Source organism: Pteropus medius, unplaced genomic scaffold (assembly GCF_902729225.1).
Source record: "Pteropus medius unplaced genomic scaffold, Ma_sr-lr_union100, whole genome shotgun sequence".
Taxonomy (NCBI): Eukaryota; Metazoa; Chordata; class Mammalia; order Chiroptera; family Pteropodidae; genus Pteropus; species Pteropus medius.
Genome location: NW_024354500.1, coordinates 3196788 through 3223832, shown reverse-complemented (window position 1 = coordinate 3223832; position 27045 = coordinate 3196788). Strand labels below are relative to the sequence as shown.

The 27045-nt window shown below is 32.2% G+C and overlaps 1 protein-coding gene across 1 annotated transcript in view; it reads left to right on the top strand.

Moving 5' to 3' along the window:
* MANEA (mannosidase endo-alpha) overlaps positions 1–26634 on the top strand; it is a 47084-nt gene extending 20450 nt beyond the window's left edge. Inside the window, exons 3-5 of the mRNA XM_039852833.1 lie at positions 7941–8050; positions 20715–20791; positions 21575–26634. Coding sequence (XP_039708767.1) covers positions 7941–8050; positions 20715–20791; positions 21575–22217 — 830 coding nt within the window. The 3' untranslated portion in view covers positions 22218–26634. The remainder of the gene's footprint in view (positions 1–7940; positions 8051–20714; positions 20792–21574) is intronic.
* The last annotated feature ends 411 nt before the right edge of the window (positions 26635–27045 follow it).

The following is a 27045-nucleotide window of genomic DNA, read 5'->3' as shown; positions in this document are numbered from 1 at the left end:
ATATCAAGGATTTTTCTCCATATGTTTTTTCAGGAGTTTCGTGGTTTCAGGTCTAATGTTTAAGTCTTCAATCCATTTCAAGGAGATTTTTATGAGTGGTGTAATATAGGGGTCCAATTTTTGAGGTGGTTTTTATGAATATTTTAAGATAGAGGTCCAGTTTTTTTTTTTTCTGCATGGGGTTATCCAGTTGAAAAAAAACTATCATTTTCCCATGGGATATTCTTGGCTCCCTTGTCATATGTTAGTCGATCATGTGTGGGAGTTTAATTTTAGGCTCTCTATTCTGTTCCTTTGGTCTATGGGCCTGTTTTTATGCTAGTCACACTGTTTTAATGACTACAGCATTGTAATATAGCTTGAATTCAGAAAGTGTGATGCCTTCAGTTTTGTTTTTCTTTTCAAACAGTGCTTTGGATATTTAGAGGTCTTTTATGGTTTCATACAGATTTGAGGATGGATTTTTTTTTTTTTTAATTACTGTGAAAATGCCATTGGATTTTGATGGAGATTGTATTGAATCTATAGATAGCTTTGGCATGGACATTTTAACAATATTAACTCTTTCGATCTATGACATGGGGTAGCCTTCCATTTGTTTGTGTTTTCTTTGGATTCTTTCAGCAAAGTCTTATAGTTTTATTGTATAGGTGTTTCACTTCATTAAATTTATTCCTAGCTATTTTATTGGTTTTGATGTGAATGGGATCATTTTATTTCTTTCGTATGTTTTATTGTTAATATATAAAAATGCAACCGATTTCTGATTTCTGTGTTGTATTGACTATGTATTGGAACTTTACTGTATGTAGTGATTAGATTTGATAGTTTTTTGAGTCACTGGGATTTTCAATATATACGATCATGTCATTTGCAAATAGCAATAATTTACTTCTTCCTCTCATATTTGGATACTTCTGATTTGACTTGCCTGCTTGTCCTAGGTAGGACTTCCAGAGTAAGCATCTTTGTCTTGTTCCTGATTTGAGAGGAAAAGGTTTCAGTTTTTCTCTGTTGAGTATGATGTTATCTGTGGGTTTGTCACATATTACCTTTATTATTGTTGAAGTTATGTTTTTCTATATCCATCTTTTTGAAGGATTTTATCATGAATGAATGTTGTATTTTGTCAAATGCTCTTTCTGCATCTTTTGTGATGATCATGTGATTTTTATCTTTCATTTTGTTAATGTGGTTTATCACATTTATTGAACTGTATATGTTGAACCATCCTTGAATCCCAGAGGTAAATCCCACTTGGTCATGGTATATAATCCTTTTAATAGGTTTTCAAACTCAGTTTGCTAATATTTTTTGTTTGAGAATTTTTGCAGCTGTGTTCATCAGGGATATTGGTCTATAGTTTTCTATGGTACTTATCTGGCTTTGGTCAGGGTAATGCTGGCTTCATAGAATGAGTTTGAATATGTTCCCTTCTCTCCAGTTTTTTGGAAAAGTTTGAGAAGGACTGACATTAATTCTTCTTTAAATGTTTTGTAGAATTTATATGCGAAACCATCTGGTCTTGGGATCTTCTGTTTTCAGAGGTTTTTGATTATTGATTCAATCTCCTTACATGTTATTGGAGCATTCAGATTTTTATTTCTTTCTGGTTCAGTCTTGGAAAGTACTGTGATCCTAGGAAATTATCCATTTCTTTTAGGTTATTAAATTTGTTGGCATATAATTGCTTATAGTAGTGTCGTATGATTCTAGGTATTTCTGTAGTGTTAGTTGTAACTCTCTTTCTGGTTTCATTTATTTGAGTTTTCTCTTATTTTTTTAGTAGTCTGGCTAAAGTTTCATCAGTTTATCTTTCTAAAAAAATCGGCTTTTAGTTTCATTGATATTTTCTGTTGCTTTCCTGGTATCTGTTTCATTTATTTCTGTTCTGATCTTTATTATTTCCTTCCTTCTGCTAACTCTGGGCTTAATTTGTTTTCTAATTTCTTTAGGTGTAAAATTAGGTTGTTTACTTGCAATCTTCCTCATTTTTTAAATACATACTTCATTCTCAGAATTGCTTTTGTGCATCCCATTGGTTTTGGTATATTGTGTTTCCGTTTTTGTTTTGCTATATTCTTTGATTCCTGTTTTGATTTCTTTATTATTCCATTGATTGTTCGGGAGTTTGTTATTTTCCACATTTTTGTATATTTTCCAGCTATTTTGATTAATATAACTACCTTTAGTTTCCACTTGCATGGAATATCTTTCTCTCTCCTTACTTTGAGTGTATGTGCATCCTTAAAGCCGAAGTCAGTCTGTTGTTGAGAGCATGTAAGTGGGTCTTACCTTTTATCCATCCAGCCACTCTGTGCCTTTTGACTGGTGAATTCAATCTATTTACATTTAGAGTAATAATGATATGTAAAGACTTAATAATTCTGTTTATTAATTGCTTTCTGGTTTTGTATTTCATTATTTTTTTAGCCCTTTCTGCCTATCTTGTAAATTAGTTATTTTCCATGGTGGTATGTTCCATTCCCCCTTCTTTGTTTTTTTTTTGTGGATCTTTTGTAGGTTTTTGCTTTGTTGGTTACCATGGGGCTTACATAAAATATTTTGTAGATAAAAGAGTCCATTTTTGGTTTATAACATAAACTTAACCTTTGATCACATATAAAGACTGCTTTTTTACTCCTCCCTTTTATATTATTGATATCATAATTACCTCTTTTTTGTTGTGTATTTGTTAACAACTTAAAGTAGCCAGTTATTTTTACAACTCCTTTCTGTTAACTTTTATACTCTAGTTTAGTAGTGGTTTTCTAATTCTGACTATATTTTTCACCTTTACCAGTGTGTTGTATACTTTCATATGTTTTCATGTGCCTGATTACCCTATTTTCATTTCAGCTTGATGAGCTCCTTTTAGTATTTCTTGCAAAGCAGGTCGAGTTGTGGCGAACTCCATCAGATTTTATTTGTCTGGTAAAGACATTAATTCTCCTTCATTTCTGAAGGACAAGTTTGTTGGATAAAGTATTTTTGGCCGGCTATTTTTATCTTTTAATTCTTTAATTTTTATCATTCTATTCCCCCCTGACCTGTAGAGTTTCTGCTGAGAAATCCACTGAAAACCTAATGGGGGGTCCCTTTTACATTACATTCTTTTTTTCCCAAAGATTCTGTTACTGTTGAATGGGATATCTTATAATTGTCAGTTCAAGTTCTTGTCAAGTTCAAGTTCTTGATATCATTGTTCTGTTCTCTTTATCTTTGCCAATTTTCTATTTGTTCTACCAATTACTGATAAAACAGTGTTGATGTTTTCAGGTATAATTGTGAATACTGAGGAATGACTGTAGTTTGGTTTGGGGGGAGTCAAAAGTTATACTCAGATTTTTGACTGCAGGGGGTTGGTTCTCCTAACCTCCACTTTGTTCCGGGGCCAACTATATTTCATATGTACTATAAGGACCTCAGCACAATACATTCCCAGTTTCTCCTTTCCATATTTTTTTTTATTGTTCTTTTAATTCTTCTATTAGATAAGACATTATACATTACTTCTTATACCAGAGTTTGACAAATTTTTTTCTGTAGAAGATCAGTTAATATTTGGGGTTTTAATAGATCCCTGTCTCTCTCTGTAACCACTCAACTCTGCCATTGTAGTGTAAAAGTGGCCATAAATAATTTGTAAATAGTGGTATAGAAGACTTGTCTCACAGAGCCATTTTTTGCTGATCATAGCTTTAAACATTCATCTTATAAAATAATTAAAAGTAAAAAAAAAATCTTATCCTCTTTTATTACATTTCCAATGTTCCCCAATTTTTAGAGTAGATCTGAGTATGTCTAACTGGTATCAATCTTGTTCAGCTTCAGAAATTTCCTTTAATATTTTCGTAGTATTGATCTGCTTGTAATGAAGTCTTTCAAGTTTTATTTCTATTTATTTTGAATGATGTTTCATTTGCAATAGAATTCTTAGTAGGTTTGGGGACTTTTGCTTGCTTTCTTTCGAAACTTTAAAAATGTTACTCCATTTTCTTCTGCCTGACCTGGTTTCTAATGAGAAGTATGCTGTAATTTTTAAAAATCTTTTTGTATTTTCATTTTCCTATATGTATTTGTCTTTGACTTCAAGATGTTTTTTCTTTGCTTTTTAAAACTTTTTTTGCAATTTAAATATATGTTTCGTTGTATTCGGCATTTATCTTTCTTGGTGTTGTTTGAGTTCTTGAATTTGTTGCTTGTGTCTGTCGTCAGCTTTTCAAAATTCTCAGTAATGATTTCTTCAAATATACCTTCTGCCTCTGAGTTTCCAATTACATGTTTGTTAAAACTTTGATCTCTCAGCTGTTGGATGTGTTGTTGCGTTTTTTACTCCAATCCTTTTTCTCATTATTTTACAGTTTGATAATTTCTTGTGATTTGCCAGAAGTTGCCTGACTCTTTCTTCAGCTCTTTTGAGTTTATTCATGAGTCTCTTGAAGGTATTCTTCACTTTTAGTGTGTTTTTTATTTCCAGCATTTCTATTGGATTCTTATAGTTTTCATCTCTCTGCTGATATTTTTCACCTGATCTTACATGTTGGCTATCTTTCTCAATATATCTTTTATCATTTTAATCATAGTAATTTTAAATCCATTTAATGATTTCAGCATTTGTTTCATATCTGAATTTGGTTCTATTGATTGTTTTCTCTTGGCGCATTATTTTTCATGCTTTTTTTATGTGCTCTGTAATTTTTTTGTTGAAAGCGTGTCATCTTGTGATAATAGTGTTTATGTCTAGAAATGGGCTTGCCTTTCTTTCTGATAAGGCTTTAGTTTGAAAGGATGTTCAAGATATATTAAAGAAACAGTAAATTCCCTATGTGTAAGGGGAACTATCACAAAGCTCTGTGGAGTTAAAGGTACCCAAATTTACCATTTAACTGTCTAGTTATTAAATGTTTTTTGTAATCACAAGTAAAATGACTCACATAAAGATAAACACCTGTCAGATGACATAATTGGGACTTGATTCTCCATGTCCAATTTCATATCTAGTGTTCCTAATTATTACCATGTTTCAGTGCATTATTTAACTTAATGAAAAAAAATTGGGTGTCAGTTATATTGAAGATATTGTGATAAGTTATGTGGAGAGATGACACCATTTATATGACATGATCTGCATTTAATATATTAATATTCTAAAAATGGATTTCAAAAAGTATCACTTTTCATTAAGCAGTTAGAATGGTAGAAATATATAGTAATAGATTTTACTTATAAATGATATTTGGTTGATATATTTAGAGGAATCTTTCTGGTTATTATGAAAGACTCATTATCATTGTAAATGATCCAACCCTCCTCAGGAGTAGAACCATCTTTGGCTTGGTTCCCAGGATATTATTTATATAGAGCCCATGAGTGACCTCACACATACAGATAGCAGGTCTTTTGTGCTGTACAGCAGGTCCTAAGTAATGTAATTTTTGTTCAACATAATTTCATTATAGCATTGATGAGATGCTACAGGAACTTAACTCTTATTTATATCAATTACTCTGTGGTAAATTGGTTTCATTATACATCGTTCCGCCTAACGTAGTGGAACCTCTTGATGTTAAGTGAGGACTTATTGTACAAAGATAAATTGGACAGTGAAGCACAGTATGGATAGAATTAGGCATGTACAAGTGATAATTGATACAATAAACTGAAACACAAGTAATAGGATAAGCAAGAACAAAAAATATTCCCCCTCCCCCTGGCAATCCTTAAAGTATACCTTCAATGAGGATTGGGAGGAAGAAAACTAGACAAGAAGGAATTGGTTAGGGTATTAAAATAAGAATAATGTAGCAATACTGTCCAATAGAACTTTATGATAATGAAAGTGTTCTATAATTGTGCTGTCCAATGCAGTAGAGTATATTGGACACTTTAAATTTAAAGCTGGAATACTTCCTAAGCATTGTAAACCTGGGGTTTAATTCACTTGTTTTGAGGGCTGGTTTACTTATGCTAGTTGTGCTTTGGGCAGACTGACTTTCTTGCTCACTTCTCTGACTTCACATTTTTGCTTCAATTCGGACAGGTAATTTCTTACTCTCTGCAGATCTTTGGCTTTAAGTTTTTTGTTCGTTACATTTTATTTAGTAGTTTTGTTTCATTGAGAATATTAGTCTAGGTAACCTAATCTACTATTGTTAGAAATGGGAATCTTGTTTTTAATTTCATGTAAGATTGCTGTGTTCATAATTTCCCTGAGCTTCATGGCATAATCTTTCTTTTCTGTGTTCCTCCTTTATTATTTTTTTTTTCATGTTCTTTTTCTCCACTTTTTTTTATAGGGTGACTTCATAGTCCTATGTTGAGAAAGTTTTTATCATTCTTTTTTTTTTTTAATTGGTGGTGGTCTGTTTATAAGCTAGGCTTGTAGGCAGCTTGAATATTTGATCAATTGTCTCTAGACACTTTTCTCACCAACATTTTTTTCTATATATGACTCCTTTCATAGCCAGCCAAAAGCTCTCCTAAAATCCTATCTATATATTATGTATATATTATAGATTTTTCCTACTTCTTATGATCTTATTGCTATTTTTATTTTCAGACCGGATAGGGGACATAGATATCTTTTTCTCTATTAACTTCAGTGAAACTTGTTTTATTCCTCTAGATGGGATTGCTCTGTAGATGGAATGCTACCACAAAGTTAAATTGTACAATTTAATTTTCTGCCAGTTTCTGACCTTGTTTTTCCTGTTTTTCTATATGCTTCTCTTTTAGTATCATTGTATTTCTTCTGTTCCTGCCTTGTCTGTTGATTTAGAAACTAGTACCATCTTTCTAATATCCTCTCATTTCTTTATATATGTAATGAAGCTTTGAATTCATTGATTTCAAATATTGCTTCTCCAGTTAGTGCAGTTCATGATTTCTTTGCAGGGTTATGTTTCTAAACTTTTCTTTTTCTTCTTTTTTTTTTTTTTTTTGTAATTTATCGGTTCAGAAATAAGTAGATAGGTAGTACAGGGAGAAACTTTATTTTTTTTATTTTATGAATCTTTCGTTAAAAAATATTGATCCTCACAAAAATCTGCACATGAATGTTTAATAGCACTTCTATTGATGATTGCCCCAAATTGGAAGCAACCAAGATGTCCTTCAGTAGGTAAATGGAGAAACAAACTGTGGTACAACTGTACAATGGGATATTATGCAGCGATAAAAAGAATGAGCTATAAAGCCATAAAAACACATGAATGAACCTTAAATGCATATTGCTAAGTATGAGAAGCCAGTCCAAAAAAGTTACTTTTTGATTCCACCTGTATGACATTCTGGAAAAAGCAAAACTATAAAGATAGTAAAAAGATTGATTTTTATCCAGGGAATTGAGAAGTGTATGACAGAGGGATAAATAGGTGGAGCACAAAGGGTTTTGAGAGCAATAAAACTAGTCAGTTTATATGATACTGTAATAGTGGGCACCTAACATTATGCATTTGTCAAAAGCCGTAGAATTATACAACAGAAAGAGTGAACTTTAATGTAATCTCTGGATTTTAATTAATAGTATATCAATATTGGTTCATCTGTTGTAACAAATGTACCACATTAATGCAAAATCTTAATAACAAACTGTGGGTTGGAGAAGAAGGGAGTGGGGGGGAGTATATGGGAATTCTGTACTTTCTGTGTGATTTTTCTGTAGATTTAAAACGTATTCTAGAAAGTAAAAACCTATTAATTAAAAGCTACTGATGCCTGATAGAGAGTTCATAAAATCTACTATACAAAATAATGTAATAACCAAAGCTAGTATCTAAGTAACATAACAAAACAAAATTAAGTGAAGACGTGTTTCTTTTTTATTGTTAAAATTTTAGTTCTCATTCTGCCATCTCCCGTTTTTTAATTAAAAAAATGCTTGCAGTCATTCCTGTTCCTGTGTTCATTTTTCTTTTCTTTTTGGTTTTTTCTGTTAGGTGTACTAGCCCTTTCTTGGTATCCACCCAGTTCACATGATGAGAATGGAGAGTCTACTGATGACTTGGTACCAGCTATTTTGGATAAAGCGCATAAATATAACCTGAAGGTATTTTATTTTAATTTTTATTGAGATGTAATTGACATATCACATAATTGTTTCAGGAGTTCAACATAATCGATATACGTATATATTATGAAATAATCGTCACTTTAAGTCTAGTTAATGTCCATCACCATACAGTTACATTTTTTTTCCTGTGATGAGAATTTCTAAAATCTGTTCTCTTAACTTTCAAATATACAATGCAGTATTATTAACAGTAGTGACCATGTTGTGCTTTACATCCCCAAGACTTACTAATTTTATGACTAGAAGTTTGTACCTTTTACCTTCACACATTTTATTTCTCTCCCACCTTACATAACCACAAATTTGTTATCTGCATCTATGAGTTGGTTTTGTGGGGTTTTCGTTTGTTTTTAAGATTACACATTTAAGTAGGATCATACAATATTTGTCTTTCTCTGACAGACTTATTTCACTTAGCATAATGCCTTCAAAGTCTATCCATGTTGTAACAAATCATAAAATTCCCTTTTTTTATAGCTGGATAATATTTCAGTGTATGTGTATATCTATTCTTTAGCCATTCGTTTATTAATGGACACTTAGGTTGTTTCCATTTCTTGGCCATTATAAATAATGATGCAGTGAGCATCAGATATCTTTTCGTGTTAGCGTTTCTGTTTCCTTCAGGTAAATACCAGAAGGAGAATTGCTAGATCATATAGTAGTTCCATTTTTAATTTTCTGAAATGCCACCATACCATTTTTTGTAATGGCTACATCAATTTATATCCCCACTAACAGTTCACAAGTGTTCCCTTTTCTCCACATCCTCACACTTGTAATTTTTTGCCTTTTTGATAGTGGCCATTCTAACAGGTTTGGAATGATATCTTTTTGTGGTTTTGATTTGCATTTCCCTGATAATTAGTGATGTTGAACACCTTTTTATTTACTTGTTGGCCATCTGGTTGCCCATTTTTAAATCAGATTTTTGTTTGATTGCTTGTGTTTTTTTGAGGGGGGAGGGGGTTTGCTTCCCCCCCCCCTCCAATTTGGTAGGTTGCCTTTCATTTTGTCGATAGTCGTGCAGAAGCTTTTTATTTTGATGTCCTCCCATTTTATTTTATTTTTCTCAAGATGCTTTTTGATTTCTCTTTTGGTTACTTTTTTGACCAATTGGTTGTTCAGTAGCATGTTATTTACACATATTTGTGAGTTTTCCGGTTTTCTTCTTGTATTCGATTTCTAGTTTCATACCATTGTAGTCTGAAAGATGTTTGATATTTCAGTCTTCTTAAATTTATTAAGACTTGTTTTGTGGCCTAACATATGTGATCTATTCCGGAGGATGTTCCATATGCACTTGAGAAGGATGTGTATTATGATTCTTTTGGATGGAATGTTCTGTATATGATTGTTAATTGTTCTGTATAATGTGTCATTTAAGGTCAATGATTTCTGTCTAGATGATCTGTATTGATGAAAGGGGGGTATTAAAGTTTTCTACTGTTACTTTAGTTCTGCCTATTTCACCCTTTAAGTTTGTTAATATTTGCTTTTTATATTTAGCTTCTCCCATATTGGTTGGATAAATATTTAGGAATGTTATATCCTCTTATTGGATTGATTCCTTTATCATTATATATTGATTTTCTTTGTCTCTCATTACAGACTTACTCTTAATGTTTATCTTGTCTGATATAAGTATACCTACCCAGCTTTATTTTGATTTTCATTTGCATGGAATGTCTTTTTTTTTTTTATATATATATCTTTGCTTTCAGAGACTCGTAGTTAGCACATAGATCGGTTTTGTTTTATTATCCATTTAGCCACTGTTTGTTCGCTTTTGCAGAATTTAATCTATTTGTACTTAAAGTAGTTATTGATTGGTGTAGAGTTTTGCTGATCTAATTATTTTGTAATTCTTTCATTCCTTCTTGCTCTCTTTGTGATTTGATGATTTTCTGTAGTGATAGGCTTATCTTACTTTCTCTAGTTTTTGTGTATCTACTATAGTTTTTTAGTTTTCGTTTACCATGAGTCTTGTTATCATGTTGATATTTTGAGCTCTTCTCATGAATCACAATTGTCCTTTTTCTTATTCTTTTAATTTTTATTTTCAGTTACAGTTGACATAAACTATTAGTTTCAGGTATACAACATAATATTTAGACATTTATATAACTTAAAAATCACCTTGATAAGTCTAGTACCCACTTGACCTTAGTTAGTTATTACAATATTGTTGACTATATTCTCTAAGCTGTGCTTTACACCCCCATGACTATTTTGTAACTGCCAGTTTGTACTTGATCCCTTCACCTTTTTCACCCAACCCCCCAACCTTTCTCTGATCTGGCAGTCATGTTTGTTCTGTCTGTGAATTTGTTTCTGTTTTGCTTGTTCATTTGTTTTTTAGATTTAACATATAAGTGAAATCATATTGTATTTGTCTTTCTCCGTCTGACTTATTTTACTTAGCATAATACCATGTTTTTGCAAATAGCAAGATTTCATACTTTTTTACACTGAGTAACATTTCATTATATAAGTACTACTACTTTATCACATTGTCTATCAGTGGACACTTAGGTCGCTTCCATATTTTAGCTATTGTAAACAATGCTGCAATGAACATAGGAGTTCATATATCTTTTCAAATTAGTATTTTGGATTTCTTCAGAGAAATACCCAGAAGTGAGATTACTGGGTCATATAGTAGTTCTATTTTTAAATTTTGAGGAACTAACATACTGTTTTCCATAGTGGCAGCACCAGTTTTCAGTCCCACCAATAGTGCATCAGCTTTCCCTTTTCTCTACATCCTCTCCAACTCTTATTGTTTATTGATTCATTGATGATAGCTATTCTGACAGGTGTGAGTTGATATCTCATTGTGGTTTTAATTTGCATTTCCCTGATGATTAGTGACACTGAACATCTTTTCATATGTTTATTGGTCATCTGTCTGTTCTCTTTGGAGAAATGCCTATTCAGGTCCTCTGCCCATTTTTTGATTGCATTTTTTTTTTGGTGTTAAATTGTATTAGTTTCTTATATATTTTGGATACTAACCTTTTATTGTGTGTATCATTGACAAATATCTCCTTCCATTCAGTGAGTTGTCTTTTTGTTATGTTGATAGTTTCCTTTGCAGTACAAAAATTTTTTAGTTTGATGTAGTTTTATCTGTTTACTTTTCTTTTGTTTCCCTTGCCCGAGGAGACATATGCAAAAAGACAAAAAAAAACAAAAACAAAAACAAAAAAACAAATGACTAAAAGCAATATCAGAGAATTTACTGCCTGTGTTTTCTTCTGAGTTTTATAGTTTAAGTTCTTACATTTAAATATTTAATTCATTTTGAGTTTATTCTTGTATATGGTGTAAGTGGTCTAGTTCATTTATTTTTTTTTTGCATGTTATCTGTCTAGTTTTCCCAGCACCATTCGTTGAAGAGACTGTCTTTACCCCGTTGTATATTCTTGCCTCCTTTGTCATAGATTAATTGATTATATAGGTATGGGTTTATTTCTGGGCTCGCTATTCTGTTCATTGATCTTTGTGTTTGTTTTTAAGCCAGTACCATGCTATTTTGATTACGATAGCCTTGTAGTATAGTTTGATATTAGGTAGTGTTATACCTCTAAGTTTGTTCTTTTTCAAGATTGCTATGGCTATTTAGGGTCATTTTTGGTTCAATATAAATTTTAGGATTATTTGTTCTAGTTCCATGAAAAATGCCATTGGTATTTTGATAGAGATTGTACTGAATCTTTAGATCTCTTGGAGTAGTATGAACATTTGAACAATGTCATTTCTTTCTGTCCATGATTATGGTATCAGTTTCTACTTATTCTTCAGTATCTTATAATTTCACAAACAGGTCTTTTACCTTCTTGAATAAATTTATTTCTAGGTATTTTAATTTTTTGATAGGATTTAAATTGGATTGATTTTTTAATTTCTCAATCTGATAGTTTGCAACCTATTTCTGAATATTTTTGTATTCTGTCACTGTATTGAATTCATTTATTCTAATAGTTTTTTGGTGGAATCTTTATATTATCGTGTCATCTGCAAATAATGACAGTTTTACTTTTTCCCTTATAATTTGGTTGCTTGTTATTTTCTTGTCTAATTGCTGTGGTTAGGAATTCCAATACTGTATTGAATGAAAGTGGCAAAAGTGGACATCTTTGTCTTGTTCCTGATCTTAAAAGAGCTTTCATCTTTTCACTTTTGAATATGAAGTTAACTGTGGGATTGTTACATAAGACCTTTATTATTTTGAGATATGTTCCCTCCATCCCAACATTGCTGAGAGCTTTTTTTCATAAATGGATGCTAGATTTTGTCAAATGGTTTTTATGATCTGTTGATGTGATCATATGAATTTTATGCTTCATTTTATGTGGTATATTGTATCACATTAATTAATTTGTGGAATTTGAACCAACCTTGCATCCCAGGAATAAATCCCACGTGATTATGCTATATGTATGATCTTTTTAATTAATTGCTGTGTTCAGTTTCCTAGTATTTGTTGAGGATTTTTGCATCTATATTCATCAGGAACATTGACCTGCAATTTTATTTGTAATGTTTTTGGTTTCAGAGTAATGCTGTTCTGCTTCATTTAGTCTACTTTTTAATCTTCTAGTGCATTTCTCAGCTTACGTTATTCCTCAGCTCTCTGACTTCTGTTTGGTACTTTCTTTTACTTTCCATTGCTTTTGTTGAAATTCTGTGTTCATCAATTCCTGTCCTAAGCCCTGTGAGCAACTTTATGACCATTAATTTCAACTCTCTATCAAATAATTTACTTATCTGTGTTCTATTAAGGTTTTATCTTTTTCTGTCATTTGGAGCATATTCCTCTATTTCTTCATCTTGCTTAACTCTGTTTTTGTTTCTGTGCATTAGATGAAATAGCTACTTCTGCCAGTCTTGAAGGTTTGACCTCGTGTAGGAGATGAACCTTATTGCTCAACCTTTCCCTAGCTCTTAGTTGTCTCTCAAACCTTTTTTGATTTTCAAAGCAGCCTATCTTATTTTTAATAGCTCCCAGTAGTTCGGGGTATGCCAAGACCAGTTGCTTTCCCATAGTGGAAGGTCTCAATCAGCACCTAGATCCAGGCTTATTGAAAGCCAAACTTTAGGCAGCATCTTTTAGAGAATACAAATATATGCAGTCTTGTGGGACCAAAAGTGTAAGCGCCACCACCCACCAGAGTCAAGAAATTCAGAGGTGTCCCCAGAGTGGCCATCATGAAAATCAGTGCTTCAGTCAAGTGTAAGCTCCTTTCTGGGAGATAACCAGTGAGCTGTAGTGAGATACAGGGAGAGCACAAAGGTGGTGTCCCCCACCTATGGTCCATGAGTGTATTTCTGTAGTTTCTAGATGTGTTCCAAACCTAAAGTCTGCTCCTAAGGCTGAAGCTCCAGGTCAAGCAAGTAGGCCTTTTTCACAGAAAGGTTGTGGGTGTTTAAGTCTGCTGTCTCTTGCACCCTAGACGTGGTAGCCTGCCAAGACCCATCTTTCTGATCGTTATATTCCCTTGGTGTCCTGGAATACAAGACACCCCTGGTCACTACTGCCAAGCAATGAAAGGTTATCTTTTGGTCTATAGCCACAAAAGAGCCCCAGATACATGAAAGAGCTACCCTCCAAGCTCCAGGTTTTGAGTTTCCTCCCAGTTGTGTGTCCCTGTGCCAGAGGAAAAGTTTAAGGCAAGATTATGTCTCAGCCTTTCTTACCTGCTTCAGTGTGGGTTCCCTCTTTTGTCAGAAATGGATGGGTAGCTCCACAAGTTTTTAGAGTGATTTTCAGAGGGAATCATTATGTGGCCATATATTTGGTGTGTGTGGGAAGAAGCAAGGGATCTTCCTATGTCTTGAACTGGAATTTTTGAGAAAATTCAAAAGCAAGAATACAAAGAAATAAAAACATTTGGCACTAAGACATTTTAGAAAATTACTGTAAAAAATAGTTAACAGTAATCAGCATATTATAGACAATTATAAAGATCTGTTGCTATTTTGGAGAAAATAACCAGGAGAAACAAAAATGCTTTAAAAATTAACAATTTCCACTTGGATGTATTATTTTTCTGCTTTTCTTTTTTAATTTACAGTGTGAAATTTGATGTGGTTTCCACTTTCATGGGATGGCTTTTCCATCCCTTCACTTTGAGTGAATGTGTGTCCTTGAAGCTGATATGGGTCTCTTGTTGGCAGCATAGAGTTGGGTCTTGTTTTTAATCCATCCAGTTACTCTGTGCCTTTTGATTGGTTAATTCAATCCATTTCCCTTTAGAGTAAGTATTAATATCTAAGGAATTTTGCCATCATTTTCTGCCTACTTTGTAAATTGGTTATTTTTCATTGTGGTATACTGTTTCCCCTTGCTCTAGGTTTTTGCTCTGTGTTTACTTAAAACATTTTTTAGATATACGTTTTGGGCTATTAACAACTTATCTTTGATCTCCTATAAAAGCTATACCCTTTTACTCTTTCCTGAATATGATTGATACCACAATTTTTTTGTTGTTGTATATTGTTAATTTATAGTAGCTATATATATATATATTTTTCTACTCTTTTTCTTTAACCTTTATATCATATTTGAGTAGTCGACACACCATCCTAATAGAAAGTTAGTTTTCTAAATGTCTATTTTTCACCTTTACCAGTGAGTTGTGTACTCTTGTGTGTTTTCATGTGCGTGATTAGCCTGCTGTTGTTTCAGCTCAAAGAACTCCTTTCTGCATTTATTGCAAGTCAGGTCTAGTGGTGGTGAACTCCTTTAAATTTTGTCTAGGGAAAGCCTTCTCCGTAACTGAAGGCTAAATATGCTGGACAAAGTATTCTTGGCTGGCCATTTTTATTTTTCGACACTTTGAACATGTCATTCCACTATCCTCTGGCCTATTAAGTTTCTGCTGAGAACTTGCTGATAGTGCAATAGGAGTTCCTGTGTAGGGTTTTAAACCTCGCTGCTTTTAAGATTCTTCGTCATTGATTTGTGACAGATATATCTTAGAAAGGGTTACATTGAGATTATAGGATGATCTATTAGCTTTTTAGACTTGTATGTCCAAGTCTTTCTTCAGGTTTGGGAATTTCTCAGCTATTATGTATTTAAATAAACTCTCTGCCTCCTTCTCCTTCTTTTCTTCTGGAACCTCGATTTTTCTGATATGTGTTTATGAATAACCATAGGTCACATAGGCTTTCTTTGTTGTTCTTAAATCTATGTTCTTTCTGTGTTATTTCAAAATTCCTATTCTCCAATTTTTTCCCCCTGTGGTCTGCCCTGTTACATATGATCTCTATTGCATTCTCAATCTCATTCATTGAATTTTCAGCTCCAGAATTTGGTTCTTTATAATTTTATTCTCTTTGGTAAAGAACTCATTTTATTCATAATTTTTAGTTCTGGTTTCATTGAGTTATAACTTGTTTCTTTAGAACAGCTATTTTGAATACTTTATTCATTAGATTGCAGTATTATGTCCCTTTGAGCTTGGTTGCTGGAGAATATCATTTTGTGTGGGTGTGATACATATTTCCTATTCCTTGTAAATATGTTACTGCTTTTACACTTGAAGTAGTAGATACCTCCTTTTTTTCTCCTTCCTTGCAGCAGTTGAAATATTATGTTCTCTTATGTTATTACCTGAGTTTTTCCTTTCTGTGAAGGTGTAACTGCTCCCTCTGAGGCAAATGTTTAAAGCTTTTATGTTTTCTCCGGTTCTTAAAATTCACCAGGCTGGCTATTGAAAAAAATGTTGTTTTCAATAAGGTGACACTAGCTCAACTCAGTGGTCGATAGGTGTGCTGTCTACTGGAGCTTGTTCTTGCAGTGGCACTTGGCAGCCCATAGAAGGAACTGACAGAGCAGGGGGAGGTGAGGGTTTAGAACTGAGTGCACTGAAGGTTTGCAGACCCAGTTTGTTGCTCCCAGGAGCAGTACTCCCAGCAGCTCCTGGGTGGACTTCCTGGTGAACACAATCCTTTTAACACCATTTGAAATTCTTTTCTGCCTCTTTCCCTATATCAATACCCCTTCCTCCCCCCGGGCACACACCCACAGACTTTTGAGCTTTCACCATATTATTCTAGGTACTAGTGGAGAGAATGGATTTCTCCAGCTGGGATAACCAGGTACTCAGCACTTTCCTTTTTCTCTGTGAGAGAGGTCACCAGAAAATCAGTCCTTTTTAGTGTTTCCATAGGCGGAGGTGTGGTACTGGAAAAGTTTCTCTTACAGCCTCCAAATATGTATTTTTCTTTTCCTCCAGTGATATGCTGGAGTCTCCCTTTGGGAAGGTGAGACTTCTACAAGTTCTAATGCATGAGTTCCTGCCCAGGTCTGTCCTCACCAAATTTTTGCCCAGCACTTAGGCATTTTGGCTGGCTCCTCTATCCCATGTAGAGTTTCATCTCTTACCTATAGACTGCATTGGTGGGTGAGAGTCTTCCCAGGTTCCTTAGAGTTAGGTACTAATTTACACAGTACCCACAATGGTGTCCTGCAGCACTGGCACTTGAGAATCTGCCTCCATCTCTGGTTGCGGCTATGGTTACACCTCTGGAGGGCCTGGTAGCAGCAGTGCCCAGGGCCATAGGGAGCGAGGTAGCTGTGGGTTCTTGAAGCCTTCTCCACTCCTGCACCACGGTGGTGGTGCTTCAGGACCCAGCTGTCTCAGACACAGCTACGGCACCCGCCACAGTGGCACCATCAACTGTGGCATCAGCAGTTATATAATTATTAGCCTGCTCAATTATTAGCCTGCTCAATTGCTGAATAAAAAGGTACCTAAATATAGTTTTTAAAACTGAAAATGCACCATCCTGTGGAACAACCAAGGTAACATGAAGATGATTCTCCAGTAACCAAACGTAAAGTCATGGAAGATTGTGATCTAAATGATAGAGAATTAAAAATAGCCATCCATGAAGAAACTCAAGAAGATACAAAAAAACCCAGAAAGGCAATTAAGTGAGCTCAGAAACAAAAGTAATGAGGAGTACTTTACCAAAGAGATTATAATTCAAAAAGAACAAAGCAGAAGTTCTGTAACTGAAGAACTCAGTGAGATGGAAAATTCCTTAAAAGGCATTGAAAATGGATACTAAAAAGACAATAGAAAAGATTAATGAAAGGAAGAGCTTATTCTTCGAAAAGATAAACAGAATTGACAACTCTTTAGCTGAATTCACTAAGGAAAATAGACTCAAATAAAATCAGAAATGAAAGAGGAAAAATTATAATGGATACCATAAATATAAAGGATCATAAAAGAATACTGTGAAAGGCTATATGCCACCAAATTGCATAACCTAGAAGAAATGGGTAAATTCTTAGAATCATATAACATTCCTAGACCAAATCATGAAGAAATACAAAATCTGACTAGACTGATCCCTAGCAAGGAAATGTAAATAGTAATCAAAAATCTTACAAGAAACAAAAGTGTGGTGAATTCTACCAAACATTCATAGGACATTTAATAGTTACCATTCTCAAACTCAAAAAATTGAAGAGGGAATGCTTCCTAACTCATTTAAGAAGCCAACATTACCTTAATACCAAAACCAGGCAAGTACAACACAATTAAAGTAAATTACAGCCAATATTTCTGATGAACATAGATGCAGAAATCCTCAACAAAATACTAGAAATCACATACAACAATACATTAAAAGGACTATACACCATGATCAAATGAGGTTCATTCCAGGGATGCAAAGATGATTCAACATCTGCAAATTAATCATTGTGATATACCACATTTACATAATGGAGAATAAAAATCATATGAACACCTCAGAAGATGCAGAAAAGGCACTTGACAAGATACAGCATCCATTTATGATAAAAACTGTGACTACAGTGGGTAAAGTACCTCAGCATAATAAAAGCCATATATATACAAACCTACAACAATGATGAAAAACTGAAAGCTTTTTCTCTAAGATCAGGAACATGGCAAGGATGCCCACTCTTGCCACTTTTATTCAACATAGTGCTGCTATAAGTCCTAGCCCGAGCAATTAGATAAGGAAAAGACATAAAAGGTATCCAGATTGGAAAGTAAGAAGTAAAAGTGTCATTATTTGTGGATGATATGATTTTGTATATGGAAAACCTTAAAGATTCTTCTAAAAGAAATTAGAAATAATAAATTAGTACAGAACAGTCGTAAGGTAGAAAATCAATGTGCAAAAATCTGTTGCATTTCTATATACTAACAGTGGTGTATCACAAAGCAAAATGAAGAGAACAATCTCATTTACAATTGCAACAAAAAGAATAAAATACCTAGCAATAAACTTTTAAAAAGAGGTGCAAGACCTGTACACTAAAAACAACAAGCTATTGTTGAAAGAAATTGAAGTTACAAAGAAACGGAAAGATACTGTATTCATAGATTAAAAGAATAAACATTGCTTTAGGTAATATGGACATTTTAACAGTCTAGAAATTCAATGCAATTCCTGTTAAAATCCAAAATCCCAATGGAATTTTTCACAGAAATAGAAAAAACATTCCAAAAATTCATATGTAGCCACAAAAAATCCCAATAGCCAAAGCAATCCGCTGAGAAAGGAGCAAAAAGCCAGAGACATTACACTTCCTGATTCCAAACTATACTACAAAGCTTAGTAATCAAACAGTATGGTTTTGGCAGAAAAACAGACAAAAAGACCAATGGGAAATAATTAAGCACCTAGAAATAAACCCACACATATACAGACAACTAATTTATGACAAAGGAAACAAGAATATATAATGGAGAAAGAAAAGTCTCTTAAATGGTGCTAGAAAAACTGAACAGCTGTATGCAAAAGAATAAAACTAGATCACTGTTTTTCACCATATATAGAAATTATCTCAAAGACTTGAACATGAGACGTGAAACAATAAAATATATAGAAGAAAAATAGGCACTAAACTTAATGGACATCAGTCTTAGTGATATTCTAGTGCATTTGACTTCAAAGGCAAGAGAAACAAAAATAAAGAAATAGAACATCAAACTAAAAAGACTTTGCATTGCAAAGGAAACCATCAACAAAACAAAAAGTCAGCCAACCAAATGGGAGAAGATATTTGAAAATGATATTTCCAGTAAGGGATTAATCTCTAAAATATATAAAGAACTCATGCAATTCAAACACAACAAAAAACAATTATAAATGGGCAGAGGATCTGAATAGACATTTTTCCAAAGAAGGCATACAGGTGGCCAACAGGTACATGAAAAGATGTTTAACTTCACTAATTTTTAGGGAAATGCAAATCAAAAGCACAATGAGATGTCACCAAACATAAATTAGAATGGCTGTTATCAAAAAGACAGATAAATGTTGGAGGGGATGTAGATAAAAGGGAACCCTCATACACTGTTGGTGATAATGTAAATTGAGACAACCAGTATGGCAAACAGCATTGAGGTTCTTAAAAAAAAAAAAATGAATAGAGCTACCATATGATCCAGCAATTCTTCTTCTGGGTATTTATCCAAGGACTGTGAAAACATTTATTTGAAAAGATATGTGTACCCCGTGTTCATTGCAGCATTATTTATAATAACCAAGATATGGAAATAACGTAAATGTCCATTGACAGATGAATAAAGATGTGGTACCTATATACAATGGAATAATCATTCATAAAAAAGGTGAAATATTGCCATTTCCAACAACATGGATGGATCTTGAGGGTATGATGCTAAGTGAAATAAGTCAGACAGAGGACAAAGAACATATGATTTCACTCATGTAGAAAATTAAAAAATGAACAAACTCATAGATAATAAATTGATGATTACAGGAGGGGGGAGAGAAAAATTGGTAAAGGGGGTCAGATGTAGGATGACGATGATTAGAAACCAGACTTTCGGTGATGAGCATGCAGTAGACATTGAATTGTAATGCTGTACACCTGAAATTTTTATGTTATTAAACAATGATACCTATTTTTTTTAAAAAAATGGAGCCTTCTGTGCTCAGTATTTAAGTACTTTTGGTTACTGCTTTCTACTATTAGTGATATATAAACCATATGAATAAGCATTCTAAAAATTATTGTCCTTTATAGTACTAGTGGCTATTAATAGTACAAATTAAACATTATTTTGTAAAATGATATTTTCATTATGTAGAATTTGGCACGTAAAGACATTTGCTGTTGATTCCACTTAAGTGTAAGCCTAATGATCACACCTGTAAACAACTCAGATTTTTCTAGACCATTTTTTTGCCTTTCTTAAAGATGTTTGAATATAGAATATATCCCTATTTATTCTTTACAAGGAATAAACATAAAAGAAGTAGTATTGCACAGTGGTTGAACATTTGAGCTCTGAATTCAGAATACCCACTGCCTCCAGCTCGCTGGGTGTGACAAGTTATTGCACCTATCTTAATTTTGATTTTCTCGTGTAGAAAATGAAGATAGTAAGTACCTATAGAGTTGTGAATTAACTGAGGTAAATGTATAAAATATTTAGGATATTATTTATTAGAGAAAGCGTAGTACATTGTCTATTAAACTCTCTAGTAACTTTTGTGTTCAGTAAGCATTTTAAATTAAGGTTATTAAATCATGGAATTAATTTAAAATATGGAATATACTTTTATTTTTACATCATAATTTTTTTTCTAATCAATATTTTTGTTTTAGGTCACTTTTCACATCGAACCATATTACAATCGAGATGACCAAAGCATGTACAAAAATATCAAATATATTATAGACAAGTGAGTTTCTTCTGTGTTTATAATCACCAGTTTGTGATCCAGTGCTACTTACTGTTGTAAGAAAAGTACATTTAAATTCTGTTTGAGAGATTTGAATGATTTATGGTCTGACATTAAAATAAAACTAATTTTGTAATGAATATTGCAGTCATTTTGAGGAACATTTCTGAAGTTCCTTACAATTCACTCTCTGTATGAATAAAGATTTTTATTTTATGTGTTTATTAGGCTATTTATGATTTCTATCATACTGACATTTTAAATTGATATTCTTTAAATCATACAGAGTTTTCTTTTAAACTCTGAACTGTTTATAGCAAGGGACTGACATTTAATATTTTTATTTATATTTAGTCTGATTACAGGGAAAAAAATTAATACAGTTTCATTTTGTTCCCTTGAACAAATTATTATTTTACTGATAATAGTCAGTGACAGATGCCATACTCTTACAAAGAAACTTGTCAGCAACAGTGGGCCAATTATCATTGATATTTTAAAAGCATATATTCATATAGAAAATGGGCTCTTCATGGTGTTAGTCATCATTTGTAAACCTCATATAATATAATTTCTTATTTGGTAATGTCTTATTGTATCCAGTATTTCATTTCCCAATGTATAAAATCAATGCATTTTTAATAATTATTTAACTGACTCCCCAAAGAAGGTAAACATTTTGCTTCAACTGTACTGATTACCTTCATTTTCAATAAATAATTATTGTGTATGGCAAATGAGTTGTGAATATTAATTTCACTTTTACATATGTTTGTATTGTAGATATGGAAATCATCCGGCTTTTTACAGGTACAAGACTAAGACCGGCAATGCTCTTCCAATGTTTTATGTCTACGATTCCTATATTACAAAGCCTGAACAATGGGCCAATCTGTTAACCGTCTCAGGGTCTCAGAGCATTCGCAATTCTCCTTATGATGGATTGTTCATTGCACTTCTAGTAGAAGACAAGCATAAATATGATATCCTTCAAGGTGGTTTTGATGGAATTTATACATATTTTGCCACAAATGGCTTTACTTACGGCTCATCATATGAGAATTGGGCTAAGCTAAAATTATTTTGTGATCACTTCAAACTAATATTTATCCCAAGTGTGGGGCCAGGATATATAGATACCAGCATCCGTCCATGGAATGCTCAAAACACTCGGAACAGAATCAATGGGAAATATTATGAAACGGCTCTGCGTGCTGCTCTCCAAACCCACCCCAGTGTGATTTCTATCACCTCTTTTAATGAGTGGCATGAAGGAACTCAGATTGAAAAGGCTATTCCCAAAAGAACTACCAGTACAGTGTACCTGGATTACCGGCCTCATAAACCAAGTCTTTATCTAGAACTAACTCGCAAGTGGTCTGGAATATATAGTAAGGAAAGAGCAACTTATGCATTAGATCAATAGCTGCCTGTTTATTATAGAATTCACCTATTTTCAGTAAATGCCTTTTCTTTTTAGTTATAGACAGAAAACTGTAAAAATTAAGATGCATTATTACAATTATCTTTAATGAAGATAATTTGCACTTTTTTAAAGGTAGTAATTTTATCATTGCCATGCTTCACAACACTGCACTGAGAAAATGCCTGAGAGAACATTGTGCAGAAACATCCCCTGTGGCATCATTCGCTAAATTTATAACTGAAATTGAAATCCTGTTTTCATAGCAATTTAATTTTTATTTTATAATAGGTAATTGCTTGTTACATAAAGTAGTTAGCACACAGTTAAATTCTACTTGTATTCTGGGCCCAAAGAAATAAGATTGTGCGTATATTTGGTATGTTGAAGAAAAACTGAAAAAAATAGTGTACTAAGTTTTTTCAATGACTCAGACAACTTTATTGTATTGGTGTTTGGATTCTGGATAATTCTTAAGAAAAGTAAAATCATACCTTAAACCTTACTGTGAACCATACTGTGTTAGGAAGACCTGCTTTCTACAGCACAATGTATATCATTTGCAGATTTTTGGTTACCCGTAGCATGCTAGATGTTTTGCATGTCTAATGTTTCTGCTTTACAATGCTGAACTCCAGATTTTAGAAGCTATAGAAAGTTATTTTATAAAAGTTAACAATTGTTACTGAAGTCTTAAGAAAAAGTTGCTTCACAGTTATTACAATAATATAATACTCAAAATGTTATCATTTTTAGAGTATCTTGTTAATGTTAACTTGTTCTACTATACATGTTTTAGAATTTAATATTAATCAGAGACCAACTGTTAAATAAGAAAAAAGTGATACTATTTTTGGATTGCCTTCTTTTAATATTTTAAGCTATTTTTACCGAAAGTAATAGAGAACATTTACTTAGCTTTTTTTAGATTTTAGGGACATGGAAATAAAAATTCCTTTATATCTTAAATTTTTTCCTGAAGTTTCACATTTGATTAAGTTTAACAATTAATGATGGAAATCTTTTATTTAAAAGACAATATTTTAAATTATTGTATAAAATTCCTATTTAAAAACATTATACTTTTATGGTTCTTACGGGTTAAATGCTTGTGATCAATTGTTTGTCATATTGTGACAAATTTATCAATCACCTGTATGATAAAAATGAATCTTTTTACTTTAAAAACTAAAGAATGCATTCTATTATTATAGTTAATATTTGTAACGAGAACTAAAAATCATATATGCTATTACATGAATATTATTTCTTAGATATTCTATTAAAGCAATAGGGTAATACTAAACAATAATGCATATGTATCTTCAGAGTATGAAGACATTCATACAGAAACAAGTTAGCAGTGAAATTTATTTTTCAGCAGTGTTTTTGAAGTAAAATGTGTTTTTTAAAAAGAGGCATGATTGTCAAACTTATTTATAGCTTAAGAATTTGCTGTTCCTTAGAATGATCATGCCACAGGAAATTAGTACTATAGTAATAGTCTACTTTCTACAAGTAATTACAAGAAAAAATCACTATGCTGATATAACCATCTTCATACGAACAGTCATACAGATATAACCTGTGGATTTTTTTTTTTCTTATATCCAGTTAGCCACTATATATTTTCTTAGGGATAAACTCTAAATGTCATACCTAATAATAGTTTATAATGTACCATGTTTTATTAAAATTGAGAGAAATATCTACTACAGAGGTATATTTGAACCCACTATGAAACAAAATTAATTTTATGAAATAGTTCTAAGATTCAGGGAAAGTGTATAAAAACATGGTCGGCAAATCCTCAACGTGGATAGCACCACTTCCTATCCTACTCCTACTGGAGACAGATAATCTACTACAGTACAGTTTACCTTTGACCTTTGTTGTGGTTCCAGCATATTACCCCAACCAGCCAGTAAGAGTCATTCACGTTTCAAAGTAAAATAAAACATTCTGTTTTCATTGCAGAAAGTCATCAAAGGAAGAATGTTTGGAATCTGAGCACGTAATAGTTTACTAATTTATAATTATATGAATGTTATGTTTCTTTTCTCCTGTTTTTAAAAACAGGTTATTAGGCAGAATTCTCTCTAACAGTTTTATTATTCTTAGGGAGGAATGCTTCAGAATCTTCCTCAGGTATTTATTACAGCTGAGTTGCCTTTACCATTTGACTTGTAGCACCATTTAGATCATCATGATCACAAGCAAATAAGAGCAAAGAATTGATTTCCTAATTATAAAAACTATAGGTTTGCAAAGAAAAAAGTGTAATATATGCAATGCACGAATCATAACGAATTCTTTTATGGTTTAAGTGGTCTACATGTTCTGACTGTGAAGACACCAAATCTTTCCTTCACTGTTTCTCTTAAAGATTAATATTGTCAAAAACTGCTGTTATTAGTGTTTATATCAGTTACATGTTAACTTTTTTCTGTTTTAAGAGCGTAATTAAAAGATGACTATTTTGTTATATAAAGTAGTTAACTTTAATCTAATAAAAGCATACATGAAATATATTGTATCTTAGATATAAACATTTTTCTATTTATGAAATATTTGATTTCTGACCAACAGATGAAAAGTAGAATTCAGTCACACTTTTTGTATATTTTCTCTTTCAAGATATATAGCACTAACAAAGTAGATATCTTGAACTGTACATACTTTTTAAATGTGAATTTGTTATACACATACACAAAAGTTTTTTTTTCTTTTTTCTTTTCTTTTTTAATTTGGGAGATGTTTTCTTATTTTTTTTTTTATTCTTTGGATATAATTGTATATTAGCTCTGACATCCTTTAGGAAATTGATCTTCCGCTAAAACAGCAAAGATAATAAGCTGCCTGAAAACCTAAGTTCATAACCTTTTGCTTTTTCAAACTGATCATTTATTTCATTTAAACACGATGACTGCTCTTAAGTTTTATAGCATCTACAGAAACAATCCTTGAAAGTCTATATCTAAATTTTGAGTTAAGGTTGACACTCTCATGTCCCATAGTATAGAAGCTACATACTTTATTTATGATCAGCAAAATTTCAGTTATTTTTACAAATATTTAAAATTTTAAAATTTAAAAAAACAATTGACCTAGCCACAAGCAAAAGGAAGTTTTTTGGCTCAGATAGTCCTTTTTTAAAAACTGTACTCCAAATTTAATTTTATACTGACATATAGCCACATAAAAGCTAAATGTTATTATATGCTTAATGTAAGGTTATTGTTTTTGAGAATTTAGGTACTGCATTAGCTTAATTACAGAGACTCATTCATTCTCGGTCAAATTATAAAACTTAGTGGTAGTGCTTTTATATTCCAGCTGTCAATGGAGCGGGGTGGGGGGGGCATTTTTCAATATAATTAGCTTTTGTTATTATAATTACTATTTAATTTATGGCATCAAAAGACAAAATAATTTGAGACCTAATAAACAAATAGTCATAGATCTAAAATTTACTAAAATCAAAATATAGTGGCACTTTTTCTATTGAATGTTCATTTAAAAGTATTGTATATATTGGATTTCAAGTTTCTCAATTTATATAAAGAACAATAAATTTAAATATAAAGATAAAGTCTTTTAGAAGCTACTCTATTGAAATAACTATTTCATGACACAAAACAATGACGACTATGGTAAGATAATTCTACATGTAATTCAACTTATGGTATAGGATTGTGTGATCATGCTTTTGTGTTTTTGTTTTTTACTTCGAAATGGTTAAAAATCTGAGCAAATATCATTGTAAACAACTCTAAGTGACAAACCAGCTACTCATTCACATTGAAATGCATTTATGTCTGTGTATAAAAGTACTTTTAAGTCAGTTTTATAAAACATTATCAAACCATTATATCACCATGTTAATTTGGTAATTGGTCTAATGTAATGTGATCTTTACCCTGATCTCAAAAATATCAAATGCAAAAGAGAATATTTAGAAGAAATTCAATCGTAATACATGCAATAACTTTAGGAATCTATGTTTGAACAGTCACCTAAGTGTAGCATGCCACTTTTATTTGTACATACTAAATTTATATTTATTAAATACCACTGTACTCTATATCAATTTTTAATTACCCAGACTTATTTTAACCAAATGGTAGCCTATTAAGCCATTAACATTAAAATGGAGCAGTCTAATCTCTGACTACATGTAAAAAAGTCAATTGCAAATCTGATTGCTATACTCTTGAAAATTTGCTTTGTTGCTATATTTAATTATAGTACATTCTGGAAAATTATGTTTTTAGATATTTTATAAGAAAAATATTTTGTGACAATGATATGAACAGTAACCAAACTCAAATTCTATTTCATTTTTTCTCATATGAGTATTATGTGTTTGTAGCTAAAGGCTTAATTTAATTCCCAAATAAAATGTTCTGTTAATGCATTATTTATTTCACTTTTATCATTTATGTCATTTTAAAATAGAGTTTAGGTAATGTTTCCTCTTATTAAAATATGAGCACTCTGCAAAACAAAGATTTGAAGTATATTTTCACACCAAAAAAACTAAAAAATTAAAATATAATGAATGATGAAATTAAAAATAGAATGTAAATACAGTGCTAGTAGAAATGGTTGAGAACTGGGTTGAATTCTAGCCCCAACTTCTGCAGCCCACTTTCTTCCCTTTTGCTGCCTACCTGCCATTCAACCTATCTTTCTTACTCATAACTCACCTGTGTTTCTTTCTTATATGCTTTATTTCAAAAACGATTCATTAGAATCTGTTAACATGTGGCAATATAGTCTCAATTAAAAGTAGAGCAAGAATAGCTTCTGAGAAGTTAATGCAAGATAT